Source organism: Achroia grisella, unplaced genomic scaffold, assembly GCF_030625045.1.
Source record: "Achroia grisella isolate CSIRO2021 unplaced genomic scaffold, CSIRO_AGI_Agris_v1 utg402, whole genome shotgun sequence".
Lineage (NCBI taxonomy): Eukaryota > Metazoa > Arthropoda > Insecta > Lepidoptera > Pyralidae > Achroia > Achroia grisella.
In genome coordinates this window covers 682,234-708,597 of record NW_026712841.1, presented here as the reverse complement: position 1 = coordinate 708,597, position 26,364 = coordinate 682,234, and the positions used below count along the sequence as shown (strand labels likewise).

The window sequence follows — 26,364 nt, the reverse complement described above, 5'->3', positions numbered from 1 at the left end:
GTGAACGATTTTCAATGTACTGCACTAATTGCTTTAAATGGGAACTAAATAGCACGTTATATCCAGTATTACTCATAGTCTACCTATGAAAGCTACGCCTCTATTAAAGAAATTAATAAACTATTCTTTAAACTAAAAACCTTTTTAACAATATTTTACAAATTACATGAAGTCTAGTACGGTTCGAACGGACCGTGCCAAGTCGCTAGTAAATGATTCTGAATCCATATAAATTAATGTCCAATTCATGTCCTGTACACAAGTATGTAGATAGGTATCATTATACTAAAAGTAACTAACACAGTAAATTATTTTAAACTATATAAGTGGCATACTATATTAATATATGAGGTGTAATTATTCGTAGGACTAATGATACTTTAAACACAAACTTTAATGCTTAAACATATGTTATTCGTCTGTAAAATACGCCCACTCTGAAAAGTATCTGAAAGTAATTGAAGTTTCAGAAAGGCTTAACTCTCATATCTTTAAATAAGATGTCATGAAATACTAGAACACACAACTTAATCAAAAGTCGAAATTAGTAGACTTAGTTATCACCATTTTCCACACACAAAAAATAAAATATAGAGTATATTTTGTGATACTTCAGTATTCTGTATCAGATCATTTCAATACATCCTCAAAATAAAGAAAAAAACTGAAACTTTGAAACTATAATGTCGGAAACGGCAATATTAAAAGCTAAATCTGAAATAAATAAATCCTTAGTGTTGATCACGTTTTGTATGAAATCTATGGGCTTATCTTTTGAAGAACCAAGGAATGTTATGACGTTCTTATTCCAAAAACTAGTATTCATCCTTTCTGTCTGTACTCTATGCTATCACGTCTTTGGTGATTTCGTATATATAGGTATCACTTTGTCTAATTCACCACGAGTGGAGGATGTAGTTCCGCTTTTTCACACCTATGGATATGGAGTTTTAAGTAAGTAACTAATATTAAATACATTAATGTTACTTCTATTATAATCTTTGCTGAGGTAGTAGCAGGCATATAGTTACAAGTCTATGTTGTGGTGAATGCAATGCGTAATATTTCCATTAATATTTTATACAATTTTTATTAATATTTATTTCGATAAATCGACCGATATCATTTAGTGGATAATATTTAACTACAATATTAAATATGCTAACCATAGTACTTATTATTTAAAACTATAATAATTTATAATATTTATTTTTGTAGCAATACTGTTCCTTCACATTGTAAAAGAAATTAAACTCAGCAACAATCCATATTTCAGGTATGGCGAAAGGATTTGCGCTATGGTACAAAAAAGATAAATTCAAACAGCTCATTGATGAACTAGCTGTGATTTGGCCAGATCCTCAGTCCGATAAGGAAGCACAAACTATTAAAGAAAATTCACTTTCCACGTTGCACATCGCCCATCAATGTAATTTGAAATAATTTTAGACTATTCTCATATGATATTTTAAGTTTTGTACAAAGATATAAATAAGTAATCATGCAGTTACACGAGTTTACGTTACTAACTAAGTAGAGCTTTTTTCTATGTAACTGGATTAGCAAACAATATAGTTAAACAAAACTATAGGCATCACTTTATTATTTGAAGCTCGTTGCACCACACTACTATAACAAAATACAAAGTATGTTGCTTGGTACCTGAATTTTTTATGTACTGAATATGACATCATATACATAATTATTTTGTATAAATACATATTATACATAGATGTATACAAGCATTTTACTGGTAAAAGCTGTGTTCAAGTTATTATACCTTAATCATTTTATGTATTCCTTGTTAAAAGAGCCCTTTCAATAGAAACCGTCAAGAGGATACGTATCCTAACCTAATTCTATCAATTGTGTTTTAGGGTACTTCGCTATAAACATTATTGGCTTATGGTTTTATAACTTAACTCCAGTCGCCATTTACATGTACGAGTCGTTACTTGGACAGGAGTCTAAAATGGGCCTCATTTGGGTGTCCTGGTACCCTTTCGATAAATACAAACCCGTGATACACATCTTTGTCTATATCTTCGAAATATTTATTGGTAAGAATTAATTTATTCTTAATATTTTCTTTTATAAATTATCACATATTATACCTGCAATATCATCTACTTTATTATTTTTATATTCTGAATAAATATACATACAGGACAGCCTATGTCCGTTCTAGTAATACATTCACATTATACTCATTATGATTTTATTAGTCGTGAAAAGATAACAAATATACAAAAGCAAAAGCAACAAATTAATGCAAAAGAAAGATTTATAATAAAGATGCTTAGCCTAGGAAATATCTAATTAAATTATAATGAAAGTGTGTATAATTCAGTAAAAAAAATTACAGTTAGTGTGTATCATTCAGACGTAAATGTTTACTGTTGCCACATATGCATCATTCAATAGTTTTTACTCTGGTCCATAATAAAAAAATATTATTATACATATAATATATGTAAATATATAGTCATATTGCAGGACAAACATGTGTGTGGTTTATGGTGAGTACTGATCTACTATTTTCCGGGATGGCGAGTCACATCGGCATGATGTTACGAATACTACAGCGACGGTTGCAAAATGTAGCCATAAGTAATCAGACGGACGAGGAGGTTTACAAAGATATAATGGAAAATATCAAACTTCATCAGCGTCTTATTAGGTTTGTTCCTGGTGTATTTTTGTAATGTATGCCATCAAAACTGTTATTTCAGATGAGGTCAGCAGAAACGTTACCAAATATAGGCGTTGTGGTGAATGAAAAACAATTGACATGCTCTTATTTCGAGCAGTACATAAAATGGGTGAGAACGAGCCTACCGCTATCCCTCAAATCCATATAATTTCATCGTTATTATCTTTAAAAAACTGTTTTGTAATCTTAGAATTATGTCCTATATTACATAATCCATAATCAATTTGAAACCAACATCATAAAGCTTTATTATGATATTTTTTAGTTTTCATTTACATTCTGTTTTTTATTGTTGAAAATATTAATTATGTCTAAACAATATCGATACCTTAACAGTATGGTGTTCTACCCAAGAACTAGATTGTTTTGTTTCATAAACAAGAACAGGTATAATTTATTTACAGATACTGTAAGGATCTTTCAGACGCCTTTTCACTGGCATTCCTTGTCAATATTATGCTAAGCTCGGTTAACATTTGCTGTGTTGTATTTGTTATTGTCGTAAGTATTAACTGCTAAAATATTTTATGATTAGTAGTAAAGAGCACCTTACAAGCAGTTCTAATTAAATATTCAGTTTTAAATCACAACATAGGTTCCAAGCCTACCTCTTTCCACAGTCTTACTCATATCTTTGACGGATAAGGAGATCTGAACACATTGTTAATTAAGATTAAAAAAGATAATAAAGTTACTAAAGTAACTGGAGTATTACATATTAATCCTCATTATATCTATAATACCCTCTATGTATACATAAATGACTGTTACCACCTTAAACTACGTGGGTCGATAGTGCCGATATTATACCTTTTTAAGTCGTATAAAAATAGAAATACAATTTTAAAAATAAATAAAATCAATATTTTCTCTGGTCAAAATCCAAATAAGGTAAGTAGTCACAGTCCTTAATTCAAATCAACATTATGTATCATATATAATCTTACTTTCACTATTCCCAATTTTGTTCTAAAGTAATTAGTTTTTCTTTCTGAATAATGAGTAACTTATACTATGTAATAATCTCTTATTGGGAGATGGGGAATGTTAATAGGTAATATGAACTATTAACCAGCCATTACCAGCAATGTAACATGTCAGGTTGACCTCCACACGGTTCTCCTGGATACCATCGTGATATATTCCTAGTGAATTAGCCACGATGGGCTAACTCACCTAACCTAATGCTCGTCTTATCATTTCTACTGTCTCGCCAGCGTGAACCGTTAGCGCGTGCGGGTGCACCATTCCATTATCATCTTAGTATTCTCCTATCTATGCTTATACTTACTATTCCTAAAGCAGATGCCTAAAATATATTTTATTACTCAACAGTTGCTGGATCCAATAATGGCCGTTAGTAACAAATTGTACTTAGGTTCAGCTTTGATGCAGATAGGAATCCTGTGTTGGTACGGCGACCTAATAATTCATGCGGTGAGTAATCAGTCAACTATCAGTTGTTAATGACCTATGTATGTATATAGGTAGGTATCACGATATTCTATATAGAAATCAAGTGGTGACATTTCTCACCTATATACATACATAGGTCATTAACAACTGATATTCAAACATATAATGAAATAAAAACATTAGAAATTAAGCAATTAAGCGCGCATTGGGTTTTACTATATAATATTACATTTTCTGTGTTTTAGCTGGGTAATAAATATAAGCTAAAATCGAGATAAGATTCAACAGCCATTAAATTTTTGCTATATCATTATATTATAAGCGGAATGTCATACAATGACAGGAGCAATAAGGCTGTTTTTGATAGATACAAAATCCTAATGTAGTAAAATAGCAACATATTCATGCCTTATAAATCTAGCTATAAATTTGCATATTATATGCCGATGTTAAAAGCGGCGTTAGTTATAAAAAGCTACAATATTTATATTTCAAATAGGTATATCTGCCATAAGTAGTAAAACATTAAGTATGTATTACATTTCATTGTTTTGCACAGAATGCCGACGTCGCTGTATCAGCATATAATAGTGGTTGGTATCGTACGGATCCACGGTGTCGGCGCGCTCTGATTTTTCTAATACAAAGGTACATATCTAATTATTATTTTTTAAGACGTATACTCATTGCCGAGAAATTAACAAACAAATGTATTAGTAACAAAAAGTATAATTAATTATAATATATATATATATATATATATATATATATATATATATATAATGAGTATAATACATTAATTAAATGAAGAAAATGCTAAACTACTTGGACATGTGTAATCATATTTATACTCCTGGCCTTTTTAAAACTGTACTCGTGTAGTCAATATCAAAAACTAATATTAAATTTTTAATGTTGTTTAGACTGTATGACTATTTTTTGACCCATATTTTCTTCTTGTGTCGTATGTTATATCTATTCATTCATATAATTATAGTAGTATTATACACAAAAAGGAAAATAAAAAACTAAGCATTCTATTTAATTTCAGAGCTCAAAAACCTATCGCGTTTACAGCCATGGGTTTTACGAACGTGTCACTTACTACTTATTCATCGGTAAGATATACATTTTATGAGTTAAGAGACCATTTTACCGATACCAATTATATTTAGTCTATCTATAGTGAAATTTTTAAGAAAATATTTTAAAGATAATTTCTCTTTCAGATCCTGACTACATCGTACTCATATTTTGCTCTCGCTTATACTATGTATAATAAAAATTCTACGTAATCTAATCTGGTGCTAGCTATTTACTTCACGTTTATTTGATATGTTACATTATAATGTTAGATAAATCACTAACTTTAACTATTTTTGCTAGTAACAGATATAGGTTGAATATTTTAAACTCTTTAGGTATTTTATTTGTATTACGTTCAACATACTGCAAATGTATTTTAAATGAAATAAATTAGGTAGTGTTTGCCTATAGTAAGACGTTGACTATGATTTATTTTTACTTATAAACTTTCTTCAAATATTTCAAGTTAAATAAAAAACATTATTGATCCTAATCTGACAGATGATATAAGAATATAAACTATACAATAGATATCTGTATGGTACCTGAATAATAAGTATTTCAATAAGAATAACGTGCGAGTTACTGATCTTGAAGTAAGGTAAGCTAACCTACAATATATTAAGCATACACAACAAAATGATCTCATACATGACCTACTTTCAAACCTTTGCCAAATTGGTAATATTAACCACCGAGATAAAGTACAAAATAACACATTCTTCTTATTCCTTATAAAGATATACAAAACTATTCAAACCCACGCGCGAATTAACGGCTATACAGAGGTTTTATCTTCTTTTTCACTCAGATGTTAAATACTTTTTTCCAAATATAAGTCATTATTTTCTTCCTAAAGTTTTACATTACAACTCTGTGACTTCGAGTGGGTACTAATTATGAAAGAATATACAATGATGCCGTAGCAACACGAACCGAAGCAAACCCATTCAAGTAAAACAATACATTCCATATGTCACGTAGCTTAAACATCAAGTAGAATAGACAATAAAAATGTGTCATACTATTGTTTACTTTACAGGTTAGAATAAGTGCATTTAGTATTATGTTCCAACCTAATCTGAAAAAGAAAAGAATACGTTTATGTAGCACAAAAGTTTTTAGACACAAAGCTCTAAATAGCGATGAAACAGAATCGGTAATATATTTTTTAACTAATTATATAATCCAGTTTTCGTTTCAGCAATCTTATCAAAAATTATCAAAGTACATTTAACATTATACATCAGCGACTTATTTATTTAACATTTTAGTTGGAGGAAGAGATTCTTGATATGAATGTAAATCGCCGTATTCACTTGCCTAAATGAAATTCTGATGAGGCGGAATTCTTACAGTTAGTGTCTGATGGTGATGTGTATGCTGTAATAAAATACCTTCAGAGTCATTCTGGATTGAATATAAACTGCCTTAATTTTCAGGTCAAAACTTTAACTTTTTTATTTTCTTTCAATTCTACATGAATTGTGTTTTATGTAAGTTTTATCGCTAAAGTCATATAAAACTATACAGATAACTGATGAAATATAATTAATTTCTTACTAGTTTTACAGAACTCTCACAGAACAACTTACGTCTTAACAGTAATTCTTTATACTCCATACTCACTTATTATATACTGTATAGTATCATTTCTGTAGTCAAGTACTCCAACATTCATCCGTTTAGTGTCAACATTAGATTTTCCAAAAAAGTTTAGGAAAATCTTTTATAGCTACACCTTTGCATATTTAATCATATTTTGAACGTTACCAATTACAATGTAGGGCACATCGGCTCTTCACATAGCAGTGCAAAACCGATCGGAGGAAATGGTGGAATTTTTGTCGAACCAACCACATATAGAAATTGGTGACAACATCTTATACGCCGTTCAATATAACAGTATTAACATTTTGGGTAAATACTGTTCTTGATTTCATTTCTCTTGACTCAATTTTACAAGTATATGTTATTTTACTTACTTATTTATTATTTTTGTAGTAATGTTGTTGGAAGCTCAGAAAAAAATGTGTCCTGGATTAGAATTTGCTGGATCGACACATTCCTCTCAATTTCCTGAACATGTAACACCATTGATATTGGCTGCACAATTGGGTCATTATGAAATTATTGCGTTATTGATAGCTCGTGGTCATACAATAGTACCACCTCATTCACCGCATTGCAATTGCACAAGTTGCAAGTTAGTTAGTTTTGTCCGAGTAACTATCCGTTAGTTTTATTCATCAACTATATATAGGTAAAAAATATTGTATTGTACCATACACAGAACGTAAATTATATTTATAAACATTTTATTTATTTATGTATTTTATCAATTTTTCCTAGATAGTGAATGTTAATGTTGAAAAATTTTAAACATTGACAAAAACAGCATTATCTGTAGGTGGTATAAAAAAAAATTAGCTATAATGAAGCCTAATAGTAAGCCTACTAGGCTTCATTATACGGTTATAGCTAAGCTTTTATAAAGTATTTTTATTTATATTAAAATAGTCTATGCCTGTTTATAATTGGTTTAGATTATTTATTAAAATATACACTGTACGCCAACTTGAACCGCACAGATTATTGTTCACTGATTGAAAATCAATTGGATTTCACATATCCTTAGTTTATTCATACTAAATAAAAGCAATAGTGTGTCTTTATCTGTATGTTACTTTTCACGGCTAAATATTAAACGTGAAAATATATGCCATCTCGCGAACAAATACAGGCTTTCCAAAATTTAAAAAACAAAGATACCTCTACTACATAGTATCAAATCTATGTTTATTTTCAAGAAAATCTCTCGAGAAAGACGATCCATTGTATGCAAGTATAGCGCCTCTCTCCACTTACTGTGCATACTTGATACAAACATCCCCGGATCCAATCTTGGCATCGTTCCTCGTCACGTCGGTACTAGTTGACAACGCTACTGCGTATAGACAATTAGCTGCAGCCTACATACAATTAAGGGATGATGTCAGCGCTTTCGCTATTGACCTTATAGGTGACTCTTGAACTCATTTCTTTTAAATTACGCCATTTTATTTCGAAAGTAACACGATCCTACATATATATAGTATCCGGACTGAATAAAGTAAGCCATCTTTTCTCATATTACTTGAATCCCAAATAGTTCCAATGGGTTATAAGTGATAACAGTTGCCTATATACCAGAATAGCCTAACATCTCGTGAGTTAACATCCGGAAACTAAGATGTTACGCCTCCTTACTCTCTAAATTTACTGCCAAATCTCACCCTCCAATCGAAACACAGGTTATAAAGAAGCTTTGTTGTGACCGGCTAAAATTTGTGAGACATAGGTATCCACGCACACGACTACAAAGTCTACCTCTGGTAAAATAGAGTCATCCCCTTTACATATTATATTGTTTGCGGCCTTCGATTATACATACGTGTTGATTATTTTCAACAAAGTAAAGTCATGATTACTAACTATTTTGATTAACTACAAAAACATTGTTTAATTCTAGTGAAAACAGTGAGCGTATATAATAATATTACTAAGACTATGGTTTGCTTTTCTGAGCTTAATTTTTCAAATCGGGGCTCTGGGGGTTTCGCAGTGCCCCCGATTAGATGCCCGGGGCATCGCAAAGCACAGTTAAGGCACCATTAAGCTATGTTGCGACAACTAATTCAACGGATTAACAATACTGGCAGACTTGTAATAAATTGAAATGATTTCGGACATTTTCTTTTTCTATATTTTATAACAACAATTAGTTAATTAATGGATCGAAGTAAGTGGCATTGTTAACTTTCGCATAAATAAACTCTCATAAGGTTGCTGTCGGACTTCGGAAGAGGTTGAGGTGATACTCAAACAATCGGGATGCCGTCAGCAACGGTACTTCGTATTACCTCGTCTACTTATGGCTTTAGACTACAAACAGAAGGAATTTATTGCACATCCTAATACACAACAGGTATAAAATACAATATTCACGATTTGCAGAATTCTACAAGTGGTTCTAACATACCGCTATGTCATGCACCACTAATGGATTACGCATGGAATATTGTCATTTTTTGTAATTATAATAGTAGAGACGGTTTTCGTTTCGCGATAAGTAAATATGTAAATAGATTAACACTGTTATCTTGTTATACTTGTTTTACTTTCTATCCTAATTAAAAAATAAGTTATTTTATTAACATATCCGACCTCTCATATATAAAATAATCTACTTTTCATTTTTGTAAACCATGACCTCAAGGACGAAGTTATACGGAAATTGGTATGAATATAAAGTATTATTTGTACTCAGTATCCTCGAGTAATTAATTAAATTGATTTTTTTGTGATATTTATATATATCTTTATTGACTGTTTAGAAAATTCGTATAATGTGTTATGATTATTTATAGATTACGCACAAAGTAACTGTTTTCACAATAATAACAATTAGGTACTACAAAAATAAATATCGCTGATATTTCAATTACCAATGTACTGTGCATATAATATATATAACGCTATTGTTAAAAAAATTGCTAGTTTTGGAATCTCTCTGGCTTGGTGACTGGTACAGTTGGAGAAATAAATCATCTTTGAAAAAAGCATTCATCATCGTAACCCGAATTATAATAATGCCGTTCATTCTATTATTGTGTGTGGTATGTTCGAAAGGCACAAAATCGAGTTTTTTATGACATTTGCAAAATGTTTAAGAACATTATTGAATCAGTATGTGATAACTGATTACATATAAATTACTTCATGCCTGAAATTGATAACCATATACATACTATTAAATTATTGTAGAGCACATTTCTGTCTAATTTTAAATTAAGAAAAATCTATCCTGTGCAAGTCAAAAAATATTTTGCCAAAACTTTCTCTTCTTCCTTTATTTTTGTAATGTTTTACGCATACTAATATTTAATAATGCTTATTATCAGCCATATATTGTGTGTTTAATTAAATCTTATACAGATAGCTCCACGACACATGCTCGTTAGACACTGGCAGATACCGTTGAATAAACTTATTACGCATGCAGCTGCTTACTTCGTGTTCCTCACTCTAGTCTTCTACATCTTGAATCAAGATAAAACTGAACAGAAACGGGGCCCGCCAAACACAGGTTCGTGTTTTATTAACAGATGGCGCTAATGAGATACTCTGTCAAGATGATCGCAGTAAATTTTATTGTTCCGATTATTTAAAAGATTACTTACTTAGATATTTATTAGAATGGCAGTTCCGCCGATAATTAGATGCTCTATAGTAGCCGTATTTACGTCCATGATTATCTAATAGCCTAGTACTTATTAGTATAAAAAGAAATATTTACTATTATATCTTACCGTTTTTAATTAGAAGTTATTTTTAATATATTTCAAAAAAGAGGTTTATACTAAGCCTGCCACACATATAGAAGTGTGGTATATCAAAGAACTCACAATATCATTTAATATCCAATAATTGACAAGATCATAGTGGAGCCTTTATGTCGAAGAGTTGCTTCGACTTAACTCTAGAGATCCAGCCAACAAATTCAATGCGTCAAGAGTACAAACTGATAATACTTTCTATATAATAGTATTATAACATGCTAAACTGTTCGTTAAATGCAAAGGTTATGCGTGAACATTTACTTACTGACCAGTATTCTGTATTCTAGGTGCTAAAGCTCCATTAATACTTGATGTATGTGATTACTTATGGTCTGCCATTAGAATGTGTTTAGTGTTGGGCCCTTGTCGATATTTTACTGTAATGTGAAACTGGGCGGAGCTTATCATAATATTATTATTCATCCTTACTTTTACTTTTTGGATTACTGTTGCGATAGAAGTTGCTAACACAAATAAAGATTTAGGTATCTTAATAACTACTTAATTTCATCTCCTATTATTTTAATGCTTACTCAGTTTTTTTTAACTGTCCTACCATATGTGTTTTATAAGGGAAATATAAAGTTAAGTTTAAGCACGTTTTGCTTAGCCACTATATTTGCTTATTTCCGACTTATTTGCCATACCATCTATGGCCTTTGCAGGTATGCATTATACATTTTGCAAGTATGCATTAAAACCTTTGCATGTAAACCTTACAATGTAAAATTGTAACTAGTAACAGACTCTGAAACTATATATATCTTTTGCTATATATTTATTTTAAATTACTTGAATGTAACTTATTTTACAACTTTTTGGGGGTACCGAATACTCCGAATACTTCGAATACCGAAACTTACACTTCGAATTGTCTTTCATCCATACGAATGGTATCAGAAAAGTTAACTTACATCTTCGGAATTATAATTTAACATCTTGTTTTATTTACTAATGTTATTACAAAATAAAATAATAGTTGTATTTTTCAGTGTTTTATAGATGTTAGATACCTATTTGGAAATGTACTTACACCTGTTTATAAATACACTTTTATGATTCTACATACGTTTCTTTAGGAAAGATGACGATAGACATTTACAAATACGTGATAGTATTTTCAATAATTATCTGCGCTTTCGCTGCGGGGATGGCGCGTCTCTACCAATACTACGATAGCATGGTTTATGAAGATGAATTTGGAATGAAAACTGTACAGGTGTTCAAGTTTTATATTAGCTAACAACCCGCTCTTACTTCTTAGAATTATATATTTAATTGCCATACGATATAGAAATGAAACCTCTCAGTGACTATTATATTAAATTCCATATGGTGCGTAGACAACTATTATATATAGACAGAGACAGAACATCTGAATAGTATTTTTTATATAGACATACATAATACTTATCAATATTCTTACAGCATCATGAGAAAATAGATAAAAGAAATGTTCACAAAAATCATCATTACGCGCAGTAGTGCAAGTTAGTAACGGTAGTGAGTTTTAAAAACCTAAAATTTTGAATTGTTTTTTGAAACCAAGCCATGTGCCTCAAAAGAATTGCTTCAGGCACTGGATGAGATACAAATTGCGTTATATGATTAGTAAATGTAACCATAGCCTATATATGATAGGATTATTCAATTGTTTGTGACCACATTATACAGTGTTTTTAAATTATACTTCATTTTCGATAGTCAATTTCATAGAACGAGAGAGCCACATAGCCAGTTGGATGTCAAATTAATGTTTATTTGCAATAAACCCGTGCCGACCTCAATAAAACTACTCCACATAAAGTAAAACTCCACTGTAAAGTTACAGCGTAACGTATTGCCAATAGTAACTTTATTGTCTCTTACATTTGTAGTTTAAAGTTCATACAATATAAAGCATTCATGGTTTTTACACCATTCCACCATTTGAGTTTCTATTATCCTAAGGTGAGGCTATAAAAAGTTGTCTGCGTGGGTAGTTCAGTGTCCCCTATTTCAATCGCCAAGATGTTATGTACGCTTTGTTTTGGTTATAGAACGTTATTAGGCAGTGAAATTACTTACATCAACATCTTAGTCCTCTGGAATGAATAGTTCACGTATATCATGTGATATATGTGATAACATGATATCCATGGTGATATTCATGTATATAGGCGATGGTTGCCGCTTACTATCATGGAAGCCATCAGATTCTTTGCTATTTTATATACATAAAAAATATTACTACTTACTATTTTATACTTTACTATTTATTTTGGATTAACTTATCTCTTATACACAATATATAAACGGGATATATAGTGCCCTCGTAACAATATTTACGAGCTTCCTTTTATATTATCATGGTATCCTTTATATGTATAATATGTACAATTGTATATCACCGTAAAAAAAGTTTAATGCTGTAACTCATCCTATATAATGATTTATGATTATTATCATAAATCATAACTGGTCATTTCCTAAAATTGTGGTAAAGTAACACAAAGCATTACTTAAATACACACTTCGTAATTCAAATATACATAGAAAAACACCATGACCAATATAAAAATATATTTGTATTTATACCCATAAACACAAATGTTTGTATCAAATGAGGTTCGGGCTCGCTATGCTTGTGAGGCATTGTACTAACCTCTAGACCACCGACGTCTTCAACAACCACTGTTTAAATATTATTTTATACAGATTTTGGTATTGTTTTACAGTAACAGTTACATAATTAAGTTATCAAATATATTATTTCAATATTTTACAACAAACTTAGGTATATCTTACCTACAGAATCCAGAACCATATATCAATCAGAAATATTTATTCAATATGCATCAACATTATTTAGGAATGTTGAATCAATTTGATAAAATGTTAATACATAGGTAATATTTAACAGTAAAAGCTTAATAAACATTTTGGTATGCAGGTTTCTTCATTTACAAGCCTAAAATAATGTTTTTAACGTATCCGTAAATACGTTAAAAACATTATTTTGGGCTTTATTCTGCATGGCTCCATTGGAAAGCGCTGATGTGGTACTTATAAATACAAAAGACACAAAATATTCTGAAAAGTTTCAGAATAATAAACATGAATATACGGAACTAATTGGATACTTCTGTTTTGGTTGTATGTGTTCATTATTAATGAGTTTAATATAAGAATATAGTATGTGTATACTATATTCTATACTAAATATATAGTGTATATTTATACATAATTTTAAAATGTTTATTTTGAGGGTTATTATAAAATATCTTCATGATTCACGACTGCTATACCAATTGACATGTCATGAGGAGTTGACATGTCACGGGATAATTAGTACCTAACATGACAAGAGGTGATTATAGTATACCACCAGAGTTAGTCAGAAATAGAAATTGACACGTAAACTGTTGATGTGAGTCAGATTTGAATTCACTGATTTGAACACAGATCGAACTACGGCACTAAACCACAATGCGTTACTTTATGGGCTTATGTTTATAGTATCTATGAGATTAAGTAAAAAGTTTCCTTTAAATAATAAAGGAAACTTCCTTTAAAGATAGCTGAAGTATACAAATGGGAATGAATAATACAAAAGTGGAAAAGTTGAAGTACCAAAGCAGTTCTAAGCTATACATGACCAAATAGATCGTATACTGTTTGAAAAACATCAAGTAGGCATATTTAAAACCAGCTTGCATCAATGATTTCACTTTCATTATTAACCCGTACCTATAAATATCGAGACATATGGTACTCTACATCCAGTGCAGTATCAGCATCTCTGCTTACCCCTTAAGGAATCGTGCATTAAAATAAAGTGAGAGATATATCTACTAATACTTGTAGGTATGCCTATGTGTATTATATACATGTAAGTTCCTCAGCAGTGTGACAGCAATGCGTGAATTAATGATTAACATTTTCATTTAAAATTCAAATTCAAATTCAAAAATCATTTATTCATGTAGGACATTTTAGCCGCTTATGAACGTAAAATTTTTTCATTCTAATTTTTTTTGTATTTTTCCCTACCGTCCAGTTCAGTATATAGATCCAATTGAGAAGAACTGGCAAGAAACTCAATTGAATTACTTTTTTTTTAAAGCCAGTTTATTTACAATGTATATTTATATAGGTGTTTATATCTAACATTAAATGAAAATTCAGTGCATGAACAACTATTGCCATGCACACTTGTCGTTCAAGTAATCGTTTAGTGAGTAATAGGCTTTGCTCAGTAAATATGATTTAACAGATGTTTTGAATTTATTTAAGGGTAATTCCAACATATCCTTTGGTATCTTATTGTAAATTTTTATACCTATTCCCATAAAAGACCTATTAACTTTTTCCTATTGACCTATTGACCTATTAAATTCTTAGTGAAATAACTGAACTAATTTCATTCTCATTCAATCATCTTCAACTGGCGCACACCGTTAGTGCAAGCAGGACTACTCCTTAATTACTATACTAATATTAATATACATAGTGAGTGGGATGTGAATTCTGATGACCCCATTGCTAGCAATGTATCATGTCAGGTTGATTTTCATGCGGTTCCCCCTTGGAAACCATCGTGATAAATTCCTGGTGAATTTACTACGATGTAGGAAATAACCTGACCTCGTGGTCATCCTATCATCCCCCACTGTTGCCCCTTCAGTGCAGGTGAGTGCACTATACAATTATCATCCATTCCAAAATGTACCCATACCTATAAATATACACAGTGACTGTATCTGAAGACAAAATATTTCAGGTTTTGAAGTCATATCGGTAATTGTGGTATTGAACATGCTCATTGCAACTATGTCCAACACATTCCAAAGGGTAAATAATAATGTTGCCATTGAATTGACATTCAATAGAACAGAAGTAAGTGATATTAATTTATTAAATAAATATAAAAAAAGAAATGTATTCTAACTTTCATTACTAGTCAGTTAGTCATTTAGAAATTTGCAAGTCAATATTAAGCAAAAATATCGATATATTCCGTTTATAGTTAAGGAGTCTTGGGTAACTGAACCTGTGGAAATATCACGTGACTGGGACACCTCAATTGACTGAGATAAGCTATACATAGTTTATATCAAACGTTAATAACACTGGGCGAGTTTTTAATTTAATTTAGTAATTAAAAAATAATCGCATGGTCTTCTCAATTTGCTACTACAGAAAAATAAATATAGAAGTATACATATATATATATATATATAATACCAAACAAAGTAAAATGACATCCGTAGACAATTTACTATTTTTCTGGATCATTCTACTACTATCTTCTGCGTTTATTTGTATACATCTAGTCAACATCTAGTATCTATTTGCAAATAAACGCAGAAGATTAACTTACAATTAGCCTAACACAAATGGATATTAGACTAAATTATAAAGTTAGTGCAGCATTGATGTAGGAAACTTAGAGCTGCTAAATACGCACCTTTGTGCAAAATAATGTAATAGTAACGGTAACACATGACAGTTACGTAACCGCTTGTGAATATACACGTTTTTGTTAATTATAACCCGACGTGTAAGTGCAGTTATGTAACGTCTCTATTCGTACGCTTGTATTATTCATTACATCCGTACATTGTAAACCTATGCTGATTTTGCGCCTGCATGCATGCTACTGTGATCGAGAAATTGTGAGACTGCTATTTTAGTCCAAAAATGGTGGACCCACCAGGGACTTGTTTACATGTCTGTCATATACATACCTGCGTAAATCATGATTATTTTTTAATAAGAATGTCATAATTCACTTTAGATGTTTGAAAATTTAATCTAATGTTCAAATTTCTAAATATGACATGCCTAATAATCTATCCAATCTGTCTGTTATGCACTTTTTTATATTGAAATAGTGCAAGACTTTCTACATGGTCGTAAATAGGGATAGATTTTCGTATAAAGGTAGTGTAGAGGTGGATCAAATATCGAGTGCACCAGACACGCACCTAATCGGCGCTGCTCTAAAGGTCTTATCATTTTTAACTGATATCAGTAGTAAAAAAAACTTTATGTCCGTAGTAGGTACTATTTACTATATATATGATAGAGGTTACTCCAAGATGGTGTTCGCACTTCTTTACGACATGACAGTACACATCTGTAACATCCATGATTGGAGGAAGGGGATTGTCAGTACTAGGACCCATGACTTGCACCACATATGGTCGAACTTCATGTGGTCTCCCCTGGAAACCATTATGGTTAATTCCTAATTGGTCGGACCTCGTAGTCATCATCCAATACTGGTGCCCCACCACACTGGTGGTGTGTATACCTTTAGCGCAAGTTGATGCATCTTTTTACTATCAGTTAATATCCCTTTTAATGTATATCCAAATGTACCAGAACAGTACCATACTATTTTAAGATTTATAAAAAAAATATCTAAAGGTTTACATCAATTACATGTTGCAAACGACTCTTCCATCGCCCTTCGCCCTTCTGATTCCAACGGAAGCCTGCATGAGTAATATAGTTCAATGGTTACGAGCTAAACTTACGAAGACAAAAGGAGTCCACTCGCGTTGGTCTCTCTCACATTACTGTTATATGGTATAAAGCCTTTTTTATAAAGTGCGACATACAATTTAGCCCATATTATGCACGGGCACTGAATCGGCACTTGGACAAACGATACTAATAATTATGAAGTCAAGTCCAAAACTAATATTTTTACTGTAGACCACTATGTAAATTGCGGGCTAAGCTTAACGTCCCTCTTTAACACCCCAAAACATAACATCACAAAACCTTTCAAGCGATATAAGTATTATATAAATAGGTCGATTCGTATTTGTATTCACACCTATTTGTATAGACTACCTATTCGAAAGGTTAATCTATACACAGATTATGATTATGCAAGATGTGTAAGCATAGTTGATTTTATATTAATTGTTAAATCTAACCCCGGCACCAGAAGCTTCAAAATTTTTTAAATCTTTGGTTTCAATATTTTCTTAGAAATAATCTTAGTGTTACAGCCAATCATTAGCGGAGGCCCAGATCCGTTTATTTGTGATATTCTAAATTTTTAATTGTAATTAAAATATTTGCAGGAGCATGATGTAGAATCGAATCTACAAGGAAAATTCCCATCGTTAATGACAGTGATAGTTCAAAGATACTTTAAAAGCAAAGAAGCTAATGGAGTGAACAAGTTTGTGAGCAGAGATCGCAATCAGGGAGAATCCTGATAAAATTAAACTTACATAAACTATAGACAATAATTATATTAGGTTATTCGAAATAAAATTATTTTTTTGCAACAAGTATAATATTTCATTTTATATTATCAAATTAAGTAACTATAATTAATTATCTTAGATATAAAGGATACGTTTTTGTAGCAATTTTACATGAGATTGAGAGAAAAAACAAATACTGCTGTAAAAAAGTTAAATTCCTACAATATTTAGTCCCTTTAAACATTCTTTCCTGAACTTGATCTATAGATGAGTAAATATGTATATAGTTAATAAATTATCTGTCTAGTCTTTCGGGGATAAAATACTGACCACAAAATTATTTTGCTACTTTTACAATCGGCCGATTGTGAACTTGTTTATACCCAAGTGAAACGAGCCAATCCAAACTTTTCCAATATATAATATGTACTTATAAACATGTATTTATAGATTAATAATAATCACTATATCATCCGGGGAGACCTGGATAAATCCACGATCCATCCACATCCAGTTCCCATCACATTCTCACATGAAACTTCCCCGCTTTAGTAACGTACTTTACACCTTTGAATGGCTTGTATTTAGCTCCATACATGTCTAGGCGACTGACCCGTAGACCGCTCACGGCCAGTTGTGGGATCGTGAAATGCACGTTTATACTCGGATTCGCCCCAGATGTGTCAGCGCCGGAGGCTACCGAAATCTGTAATTGGTGTTATAATTATAGCTCTTAAGAAAGAACATTAGGCATTATAGTCACGTCCAACTAATTCACTTTCATATTTTGACGAACGTTTTTTATACTGACAGGAAAGTGATAACCATCGCCTGTAGACATGAACAACACGGTAACCACACAATATAGTGCAGATTCCGTGGTTGTTTTTTGTTTTTTGTTGGATGACTATGGAATGTATTTCCCGCCTGTGCTATCAGTATAATGTATAAACTGGCAGAGTACTAATATCTGTAAATTATATTCTTTGTCAAAATAAAAACCATACTTACAGTTCCTCTGATATTAGGCAACTTTGGTAGCTCTATTCTACCGATATCCCAAAGAAGTACTTTGCTTACAGGGTCATATGAATATTTTCCTTGATTTGCAGTTAATGAGCAATTCAGAACACATTTTGGCATACAGATTTCTAGCGCTACATCTGTGAACAATTGAATTTTCATCTATAGTCCTACTATAGCTCAAGTATAGACTTCTTACGGCGTCATACATTTGTACAATTATAATAACGCTACACAATAACCGGATGAAAAAAGTAATAATAAAGACAAGATCAGAGATTAAAAAGACAGCATTCACAATAGGTACATTTGTACATAGAGTTGATCGTCAAAAGTCAGTTTTTTTTTCAGATTAAACAGAAAGACGATATACTACACTAGATATATAATAGACGACAAACTCAGTACAAACTGTGCGACTATGTAAGTAATTGTAGTATGAAAAGTTTAAAATTTATTTTCATATATCCACTTTGTTTATTGGTGAAAGTGGTACCGTTTCATGAGCATTCTGCCTGGATTTCGGTCAGCCTTTGATTGACATGCATGGCAACAAAAAACACATGACATTTCTCTTACTTTCTAATATACGCCCCATAGTCTGCTTAGGTCCCACAGTCAAGTCCAACCTCCCTTGATCTCCATTATTTCTCAGTGCAAGACTATGTCGTACATATATCGGTATAGCCACTACGCTTTGCGAACCAATATGATAGGACATCAAACGAAAATTTCCATCTGGTGGAATAAACGATAAGATTCTTTCTGACTGAAAAAGAAAAGTATTGTAAACTTGCAGGTATAATGTAACAAAACAAACGTAAACATACTATATTATAAACATACATTACTTTATTTAAATTATTTATTCTTTATAAAACACAATAATAATATTTCAGAATGATACACACAGCATCTAGCCCACGCTAATCTGAACTTCTCTTATGATACCAGACATATATAGGTATATAGAAAACATACGATACAAATCATACTCCTGGATACAGATTTTTGTACCATGCGAAGAATCGAACTCACGAGCATCAGAAGCAAGCAAGCAAGGCGGCTAACCGTAAGACCATTGAGGCCGTCAATATTTATGTAAGTATAGCACATTATCAAATTCTTTACATATTGCAACTCCTGAGGAATTGCAATATATAAAGGATTTCATGAACATAATGTCTTGTGTTGGCATGAGCATTTCATGGTCTATAGACACCACTTTCCATTAATTTTTTTTTTATAACACAGGCAACTAACGAGCATGCGGCTCACCTGATGGTAAGTGATTACCGCCGCCCATGTGCACCCGCAACACCAGGGGAATTGCAAGTACGTTGTAGGCCTTTTAAAAAGGAATAAGCTCTTTCCTTGAAGGTTTCAATATCGTATCGGTTCGGAAATACCATTGCTGGAAGGTGATTCCACAATGTGGTTGTGCGAGGCAAAAAGTTTCCAGAAAACCGCACTGATCAGGATGGTATTTCAGTTTCTGGCGGGTGGTACGGTGGTGAAACTCAGCAGCTGGTATTAATCCGAACAATTCCTCAGAACACTCCCCGTGATATATGCGGTAGAAGAAAATGCACAGAGATGCAATATCTCGCCGCAAAGCCAATGGGTCGAGTCTGTCACATAGACGTTGATTACCAATGATTCTGGCTGCTCGGTTCTGAATGCGGTCAAATGGAAGTAGCTGGTATTGTGGTGTTCCCGCCCAGAGATGAGAACAGTATTCCATGTGCGGCCGGATCTGCGCCTTGTATAATTGCAAGCGGTGGGCCGCCGTGAAATACCGTCTCACTCTGCTGAGCACACCAAGCCTTTTTGAGGCTATTTTAGCCTTGTCCTCCAAATGACCGCAAAACTGAACGTCACTGTATATATCAACGCCAAGGACCTCGAGATTTGGCTTCACTTTGGAGAGTGTCTTGAAACTGAGGAGATACGATAAATGGATTCTTTTTAGCGGTAACATTTCTTTAACATTCGGATATATCCAAAAATTATGTTAAATGTTAAAGATTGAGAAAGTGTGACTTATGTAGACCTACAATTTGTGACATAACGTTTTCATTTTAGTATTAAAACAAAATTTTTACTACATTTATTTTAGGGATAGCCCCTTTCAAATCTAACAAAAAGACTACTTCAGATCTATCTAGCATGAAATTTGTTTATAATATAGATGATTATTTATGTACATAATATGATGATTTATACAATATGAATACACAAGTGCATTCTTGAAACAGAAATCTCTTACCTCCCAACGTTTAAATCTCACACACGGATGGAAAGACACATCATCAAATAATCGAGGATTTACAAATGTGAGTGTCAGATCAGGCATTCCACTTAATTTTATACAACAGTCGATCTGCAATTGTAATATGTATGACTATTAAAATTGTAAATAGTGACAAAACGGTTCATTACATTATTGATTCTTATTGCACTTTCATGTGTATATGATAAGTAATTATAAAAATTGATTCGATAAAATAGTCTTTAGAGCCTTACTTTCATACTTTAGCCAATTCAGATGAAATATTGATAGTGTATTAATATAGGCAATGTTAAATGTTAATAGCAGTACTGATATTCTCTCAATACTATGTGACCCCGCCTCCCTCCGATCGATGCCCCATCCAATTCCAACGGGGATCGAAATTACGACGGCCTGAGCCGAGGTTCGAATCCCTAGCGGTGCCCTCAGACTAAAGTCGTATCCGTCAGGCGGGAGTTGGCCTTCAGCCGCTACATAAATCCTTCCGCGAATTTGGAGTGCCATCTGCAGCCAACAACATTAGAATAGTCGAAAAAAAAATAGTGTGTAATTACATCGACACATTCACAATGAGTTTGTTTTTGCATATATCTTGTTTATGATAAATATGTAATTACATACATATCCCTGTATTTCAGCAGATACTGTTGCTCCACTTTTGTCAATTATCGCATCTACTTCCTCTATTACGTCGAAATATGCTTCATTGTTGGCATATTTAACTCCGGATCGCCGCCAAGGTACATTTGATAGCTGCCCTGATGGTAGTATTGACGAAACACTGAAAATATAACAAATTTAATTTTAATAGCGTTATGTATGCTGTTAAAAATACTAAATTTACTAACATACTAAACAAATGAATCCGATGAGATCATGAAATAAAGGATCACACGGAGGTTATATATTCCATTATTTTCAGATTTTGTATTGTAAAATTTAAATTAAATTTACAACTGTTCTGTTATATATGTAGGTTTTATTTTATGTATAATATCAAATATGTTATTCCACTCATCAATCTCAATCTTAATCAATATACATATATTTAAATTAATTTTTGTTTTCTTTACAGTTTGGTAGGTATCTTTTGATGTGAACATATAATATATTTATATTTCAAAACAAGGGAAGAATTGATTACATTAAATATGTTATGTAAATATAGAATGAGAATAATGACAGTGAGTTTCATCTACTTGTAAATATATTTGTAATACATACTTGGATTTCCCAGTAACTGTGTTTGCAATGGTTCTGAGAATGTTTGGAGGCTTTATTAACTCCTTTAATATGTTGCTCTCTGTTGCTAATGGGAAACCATTATCCAACATTTCATCTAGTAACTAAAAACAAAACAATGTTACTGTAAATTTGCTAGACTAATATATCTATGTAAAAAATAGTAGGATTTTAAATTAGTAACAAAATAAACAGAGGAAAATTCACACAGGGCCATCTAGTCCTATGGTAATAATACCATATCAGAAGCCAGAAGTCCTATGCTAAATAGAGCTTGTGTTATTAGTACTGGCCAATTAATAGAGATACTTAAATACTGTTTTTGTAAAGATATTTAATTCTTGCACAGAGAATTCTTGGTAGAAAACACCTAAACCAATACAAACAATTATACTCTTGAATACAAATAATTAAAAGATGAGGAACCAACCAGGGAACATTGACAAAGAAATGTGTTGAGCTGCTTGTTTACTAAGTCTATATTTAAATAAATAGATAACATATATAGTAATATTATAACCAATCAGAAATAATAATTTCAGAATATTACTTACCTCATAAACAACGACATAATTTTCTTTTATAATAGTCTCTGTGCAGTCTGAAAAGTAATCCTGCAAAGAAAATTGAATTAAATATAAATTAATATCTGCTCATAAGTTAATATAAATAATAACAAGTATGAATATAACCAAGTTTAATCATTAACTTGACATTAATTAAAAAGATATCCCTATATTCCCTGTAGCAATAGATATACTACACATATAATAAAGTACATGTATTTACAGAGAAAAGTAACTAATAAAAATATGCACTAGTTAGCATGATGTGATTCATCAAAGATAAACACAAACTGTATATACAAGTATATTGAGTACCACGTTTTATACCATAGATTATTCATAGAATTATTACAACTTACTTTTTGAAATAGAATGTGTGTATCAAAAAACTATTTTAACACCAATAAATGCAGATTACTTATCAAATAATGACACCTATGTGGCTGCAGTAAAATAGAAAGCTTATATTATAAATATGTAAAAAAGAAATATATTAATCACATAATAAATATATTATATACCAGATTTTTATTTTTTACATACCTGGAATGTATCAACAACTCTGTGCAAGAATTCAATAACAAATAGTGGTGATACTTCTTGCTTGCACACTGCCACCAGGGCTACACCACCTCTCTGTATAGAAATCAGATAATGGTGAGGAGCAGCCAAGACTGGAGGAACGTCCTGTAATAGATACAATATAAATTAATATAATTATTTATAGACATTCTAATGAAACCAGCAGATGTCATCGAAGAATGGAACAGTGAATCCAATTGTTTTATCTAACCATGCACAGAACTTTATACAACTTGTTCCAGCCCTTTAGAAGTTGGGATGAAGTTAGCAAATACTTGTATATAAGAATTATATGGTTATTTATATTTTTATATAAATAAGCATATACTACAATTTACATTGTGTCAAAATTGGAGACAAAATGTACACAACAATAACAATTAATAGAATGATGACATCACTTATTATTTTGTATTCATACAATAACCTAATTATTTATAATTTAATGTATTTTATCTACAGCATGTTAATTATAAATAGTAAATAAAAAATATAACTAATGAATGAATTCACATTCAAAATTAAATCAGTACAATGAAATCAATCCCTAATTAAATAACTCAATTTGTAGAAATAGTAGATTTTTTTATTTCACTGTATTGTATATAAGTAGACCATGTAGCACATAAATTATAACATCTTTATGGTTTGAATAGGAATGCTATTATAATGAAGTAGATTGAGTATTATTTAAAAACATTTGAATATTAAACTTATTGGAGTGTTTGCTGTATACTTACATTAGAAGCTCGCTGTGCTTCTAAATAATAATCACATACAGATCTTGGTATAACACTTCTCCAATGTTTCTCAAGAAAAACATCCCTGTAATTTGACACATATTATATATCTGTACAGTCGATAAAAGAAAATATATCACTTATCTTTACTACATTTAACGGGGATCAAACTATTTAACAAACGAATATTTTAAAAAATTGTAAAAATAGAAATAGACACACATTTATTACATTACTAAATTTGTAGAGGTATTTTGAAATTAATTTTAAACAATTGCAGTAATTAGAAAATTATTACTCACGTACCCAGAGGGATTTATAATAAATAGACTATGAATCATTATTGAAAAGTTACTTTCGAGTTTCAATATATTTTACAAAATTAAAAAATAATAAACAAAAATATTTGACATTTAGAGAAAGTACAGTCAATGTTGGCACTTTTGTTAGTTGTGTTATATGTGGTAAAAATTATTAGTTAGTTGCCATTCTTTTGTAGCAAGAAAGAGCCACATGAAATCTTGTCTGTTATTATAAGAGTATTCACGCTCTAAGGACTTCTATAGTTTAGACTCATGAGGTATAACCAAAGAATAATATTAGGTATTCTTCTTTGATCGTGACTGAAAGCAATAACTCCAGCCTATTGAATTGTTTTTGTTAGGATTGCCATGTAGTAGCACGAACTATAACAGTATGACCAGATTTAAATCCACAAACTTGCTAAACCGTCGATTATTACGTTTTCTTCCCTAAACTATACTGTGATCGCTACCTACTTCACATGCGAAACAACTTGCTTTGTAAGCTTTGTTTCGGTTGTAGCGTGTAGATTAGTTTATTATTTTCTTATGTTTACGTTTACATCTTACGTCTTTCTTTATATTCTTAAGGATAGCCTATATCTGTCTTCGTTGTACAGTTGTTATAATAAACAACGAAAACATAATAACATCCGTAGACAATTCTACAGTCCCGCATCTCGAGGGGTGGGCGGCAAGTTCTGGGGGCGTTCTGGAATTCGAAGTTGGCAGATGAATAGGTACCTACTTAGGTCCATATCTCATAAGTTAACGTACCTTTAAAAACTTGACCACTGAGACGTTAAGTAATTTTTTTGCCTTCAGTGCATTTGAAATATATATATTATAACTAGCTACTAGCACCGGCTTCGCCCGGCGTACATGTATCATATATATAAACCTTCCTCTAGAATCACTCTATCTATTAAAAAAAAACCGCTCCAAAATCCGTTGCGTAATTTTAAAGATTTAAGCATACATAACGACGGACAGACAGCGCCAACAACTTTGTTTTATACTATGTAATGATATTAATGATGAAGATGTAATTGTTAAAAAGACCAATAACTTATAGCAATACTAATTGAACAAATTGTATGTTAATATGTCGACGGACGTTAATAGCGGTTTAGCACATGCATTTACTTCCGATGGTCCCAGGTTCGATTCCTCGCGCAAGACAAACATTTGCATAAGATTATTATATGTATAATGTAAAAATGTTAACCGGAGTTTCTTTAGTTTTTGTATATAATGATCCGGGGCTGGCAAGCTTGTGGTACCATTTTAAATCCTGACCATGTAGGCCATGACTTAAAATGGTACCATATGGCATATTATTAGCAAAAGAGTCACTATTCCCCTTTACTAACAAACCTTAGGTTGACCTCGATGAAATTGCCCCTGGAAACCACTGACCTGATTTCATCATGGCCCACTGGTGCCCGGCCAGAGTAAATTGTTGCACAGGTGGGTGCATCATACCACTATCGTCATTAAAAAAACACACTATTGGAACATAAGGCTATGGAGGGGGGGAAATGGGATTGTCAGTAATGTGGCTTGATAATATTATTGCTAGCAATCTACCATGTCAGGTTGACCTCCATGCGGTTCCACCTGGAAACCATCCTGATAAATTCTTTGTCATTTATCATTATCATAAAAAAAAAACATAAGGCTCTGTGTTCAACCACTGCTGTCAGGGTGGTCCTTTCGTTTATAATCATTATAATATACCAGTGATATAAAATTGAATTTAGAACAAAAAAGTATACTTCGAAAGCAGAATACACTAACAATTACGGA

General features: G+C 31.7%; 3 protein-coding genes across 3 annotated transcripts; 2 read left to right on the top strand and 1 right to left on the bottom strand.

The window, feature by feature from the left end:
• Nucleotides 1-683: 683 nt before the first annotated feature.
• On the top strand, nucleotides 684-5,520 carry LOC131844236 (odorant receptor 85c-like). The gene is made up of 9 exons (XM_059193062.1): nucleotides 684-954; nucleotides 1,277-1,429; nucleotides 1,878-2,060; nucleotides 2,497-2,680; nucleotides 3,118-3,214; nucleotides 4,049-4,150; nucleotides 4,689-4,777; nucleotides 5,181-5,247; nucleotides 5,359-5,520. The coding sequence occupies exons 1-9, from the start codon at nucleotides 684-686 to the stop codon at nucleotides 5,422-5,424; spliced, it is 1,212 nt and encodes a 403-aa protein (XP_059049045.1). The 3' UTR covers nucleotides 5,425-5,520.
• Nucleotides 5,521-6,281: 761 nt separating this feature from the next.
• On the top strand, nucleotides 6,282-17,816 carry LOC131844496 (short transient receptor potential channel 5-like). The gene is given in 15 exon segments (XM_059193400.1): nucleotides 6,282-6,374; nucleotides 6,490-6,657; nucleotides 7,003-7,135; nucleotides 7,220-7,421; nucleotides 8,026-8,237; nucleotides 9,040-9,181; nucleotides 9,753-9,873; nucleotides 10,193-10,343; nucleotides 10,884-11,081; nucleotides 11,670-11,815; nucleotides 13,529-13,573; nucleotides 13,575-13,731; nucleotides 15,359-15,474; nucleotides 17,011-17,172; nucleotides 17,679-17,816. Coding segments are annotated over 15 exon segments (2,184 nt in total).
• A 104-nt stretch (nucleotides 17,817-17,920) lies between these two features.
• Nucleotides 17,921-24,682, bottom strand: LOC131844166 (AP-3 complex subunit mu-1). The gene is made up of 10 exons (XM_059192967.1): nucleotides 24,560-24,682; nucleotides 24,254-24,338; nucleotides 23,475-23,618; nucleotides 22,920-22,979; nucleotides 22,348-22,469; nucleotides 21,745-21,904; nucleotides 21,100-21,213; nucleotides 19,410-19,599; nucleotides 18,819-18,970; nucleotides 17,921-18,513 (listed from the first exon to the last, which is right to left on the bottom strand). Exons 1-10 carry the CDS (start codon nucleotides 24,592-24,594, stop codon nucleotides 18,328-18,330), a joined length of 1,248 nt encoding a protein of 415 aa, XP_059048950.1. The 5' UTR covers nucleotides 24,595-24,682; the 3' UTR covers nucleotides 17,921-18,327.
• Nucleotides 24,683-26,364: the final 1,682 nt, after the last annotated feature.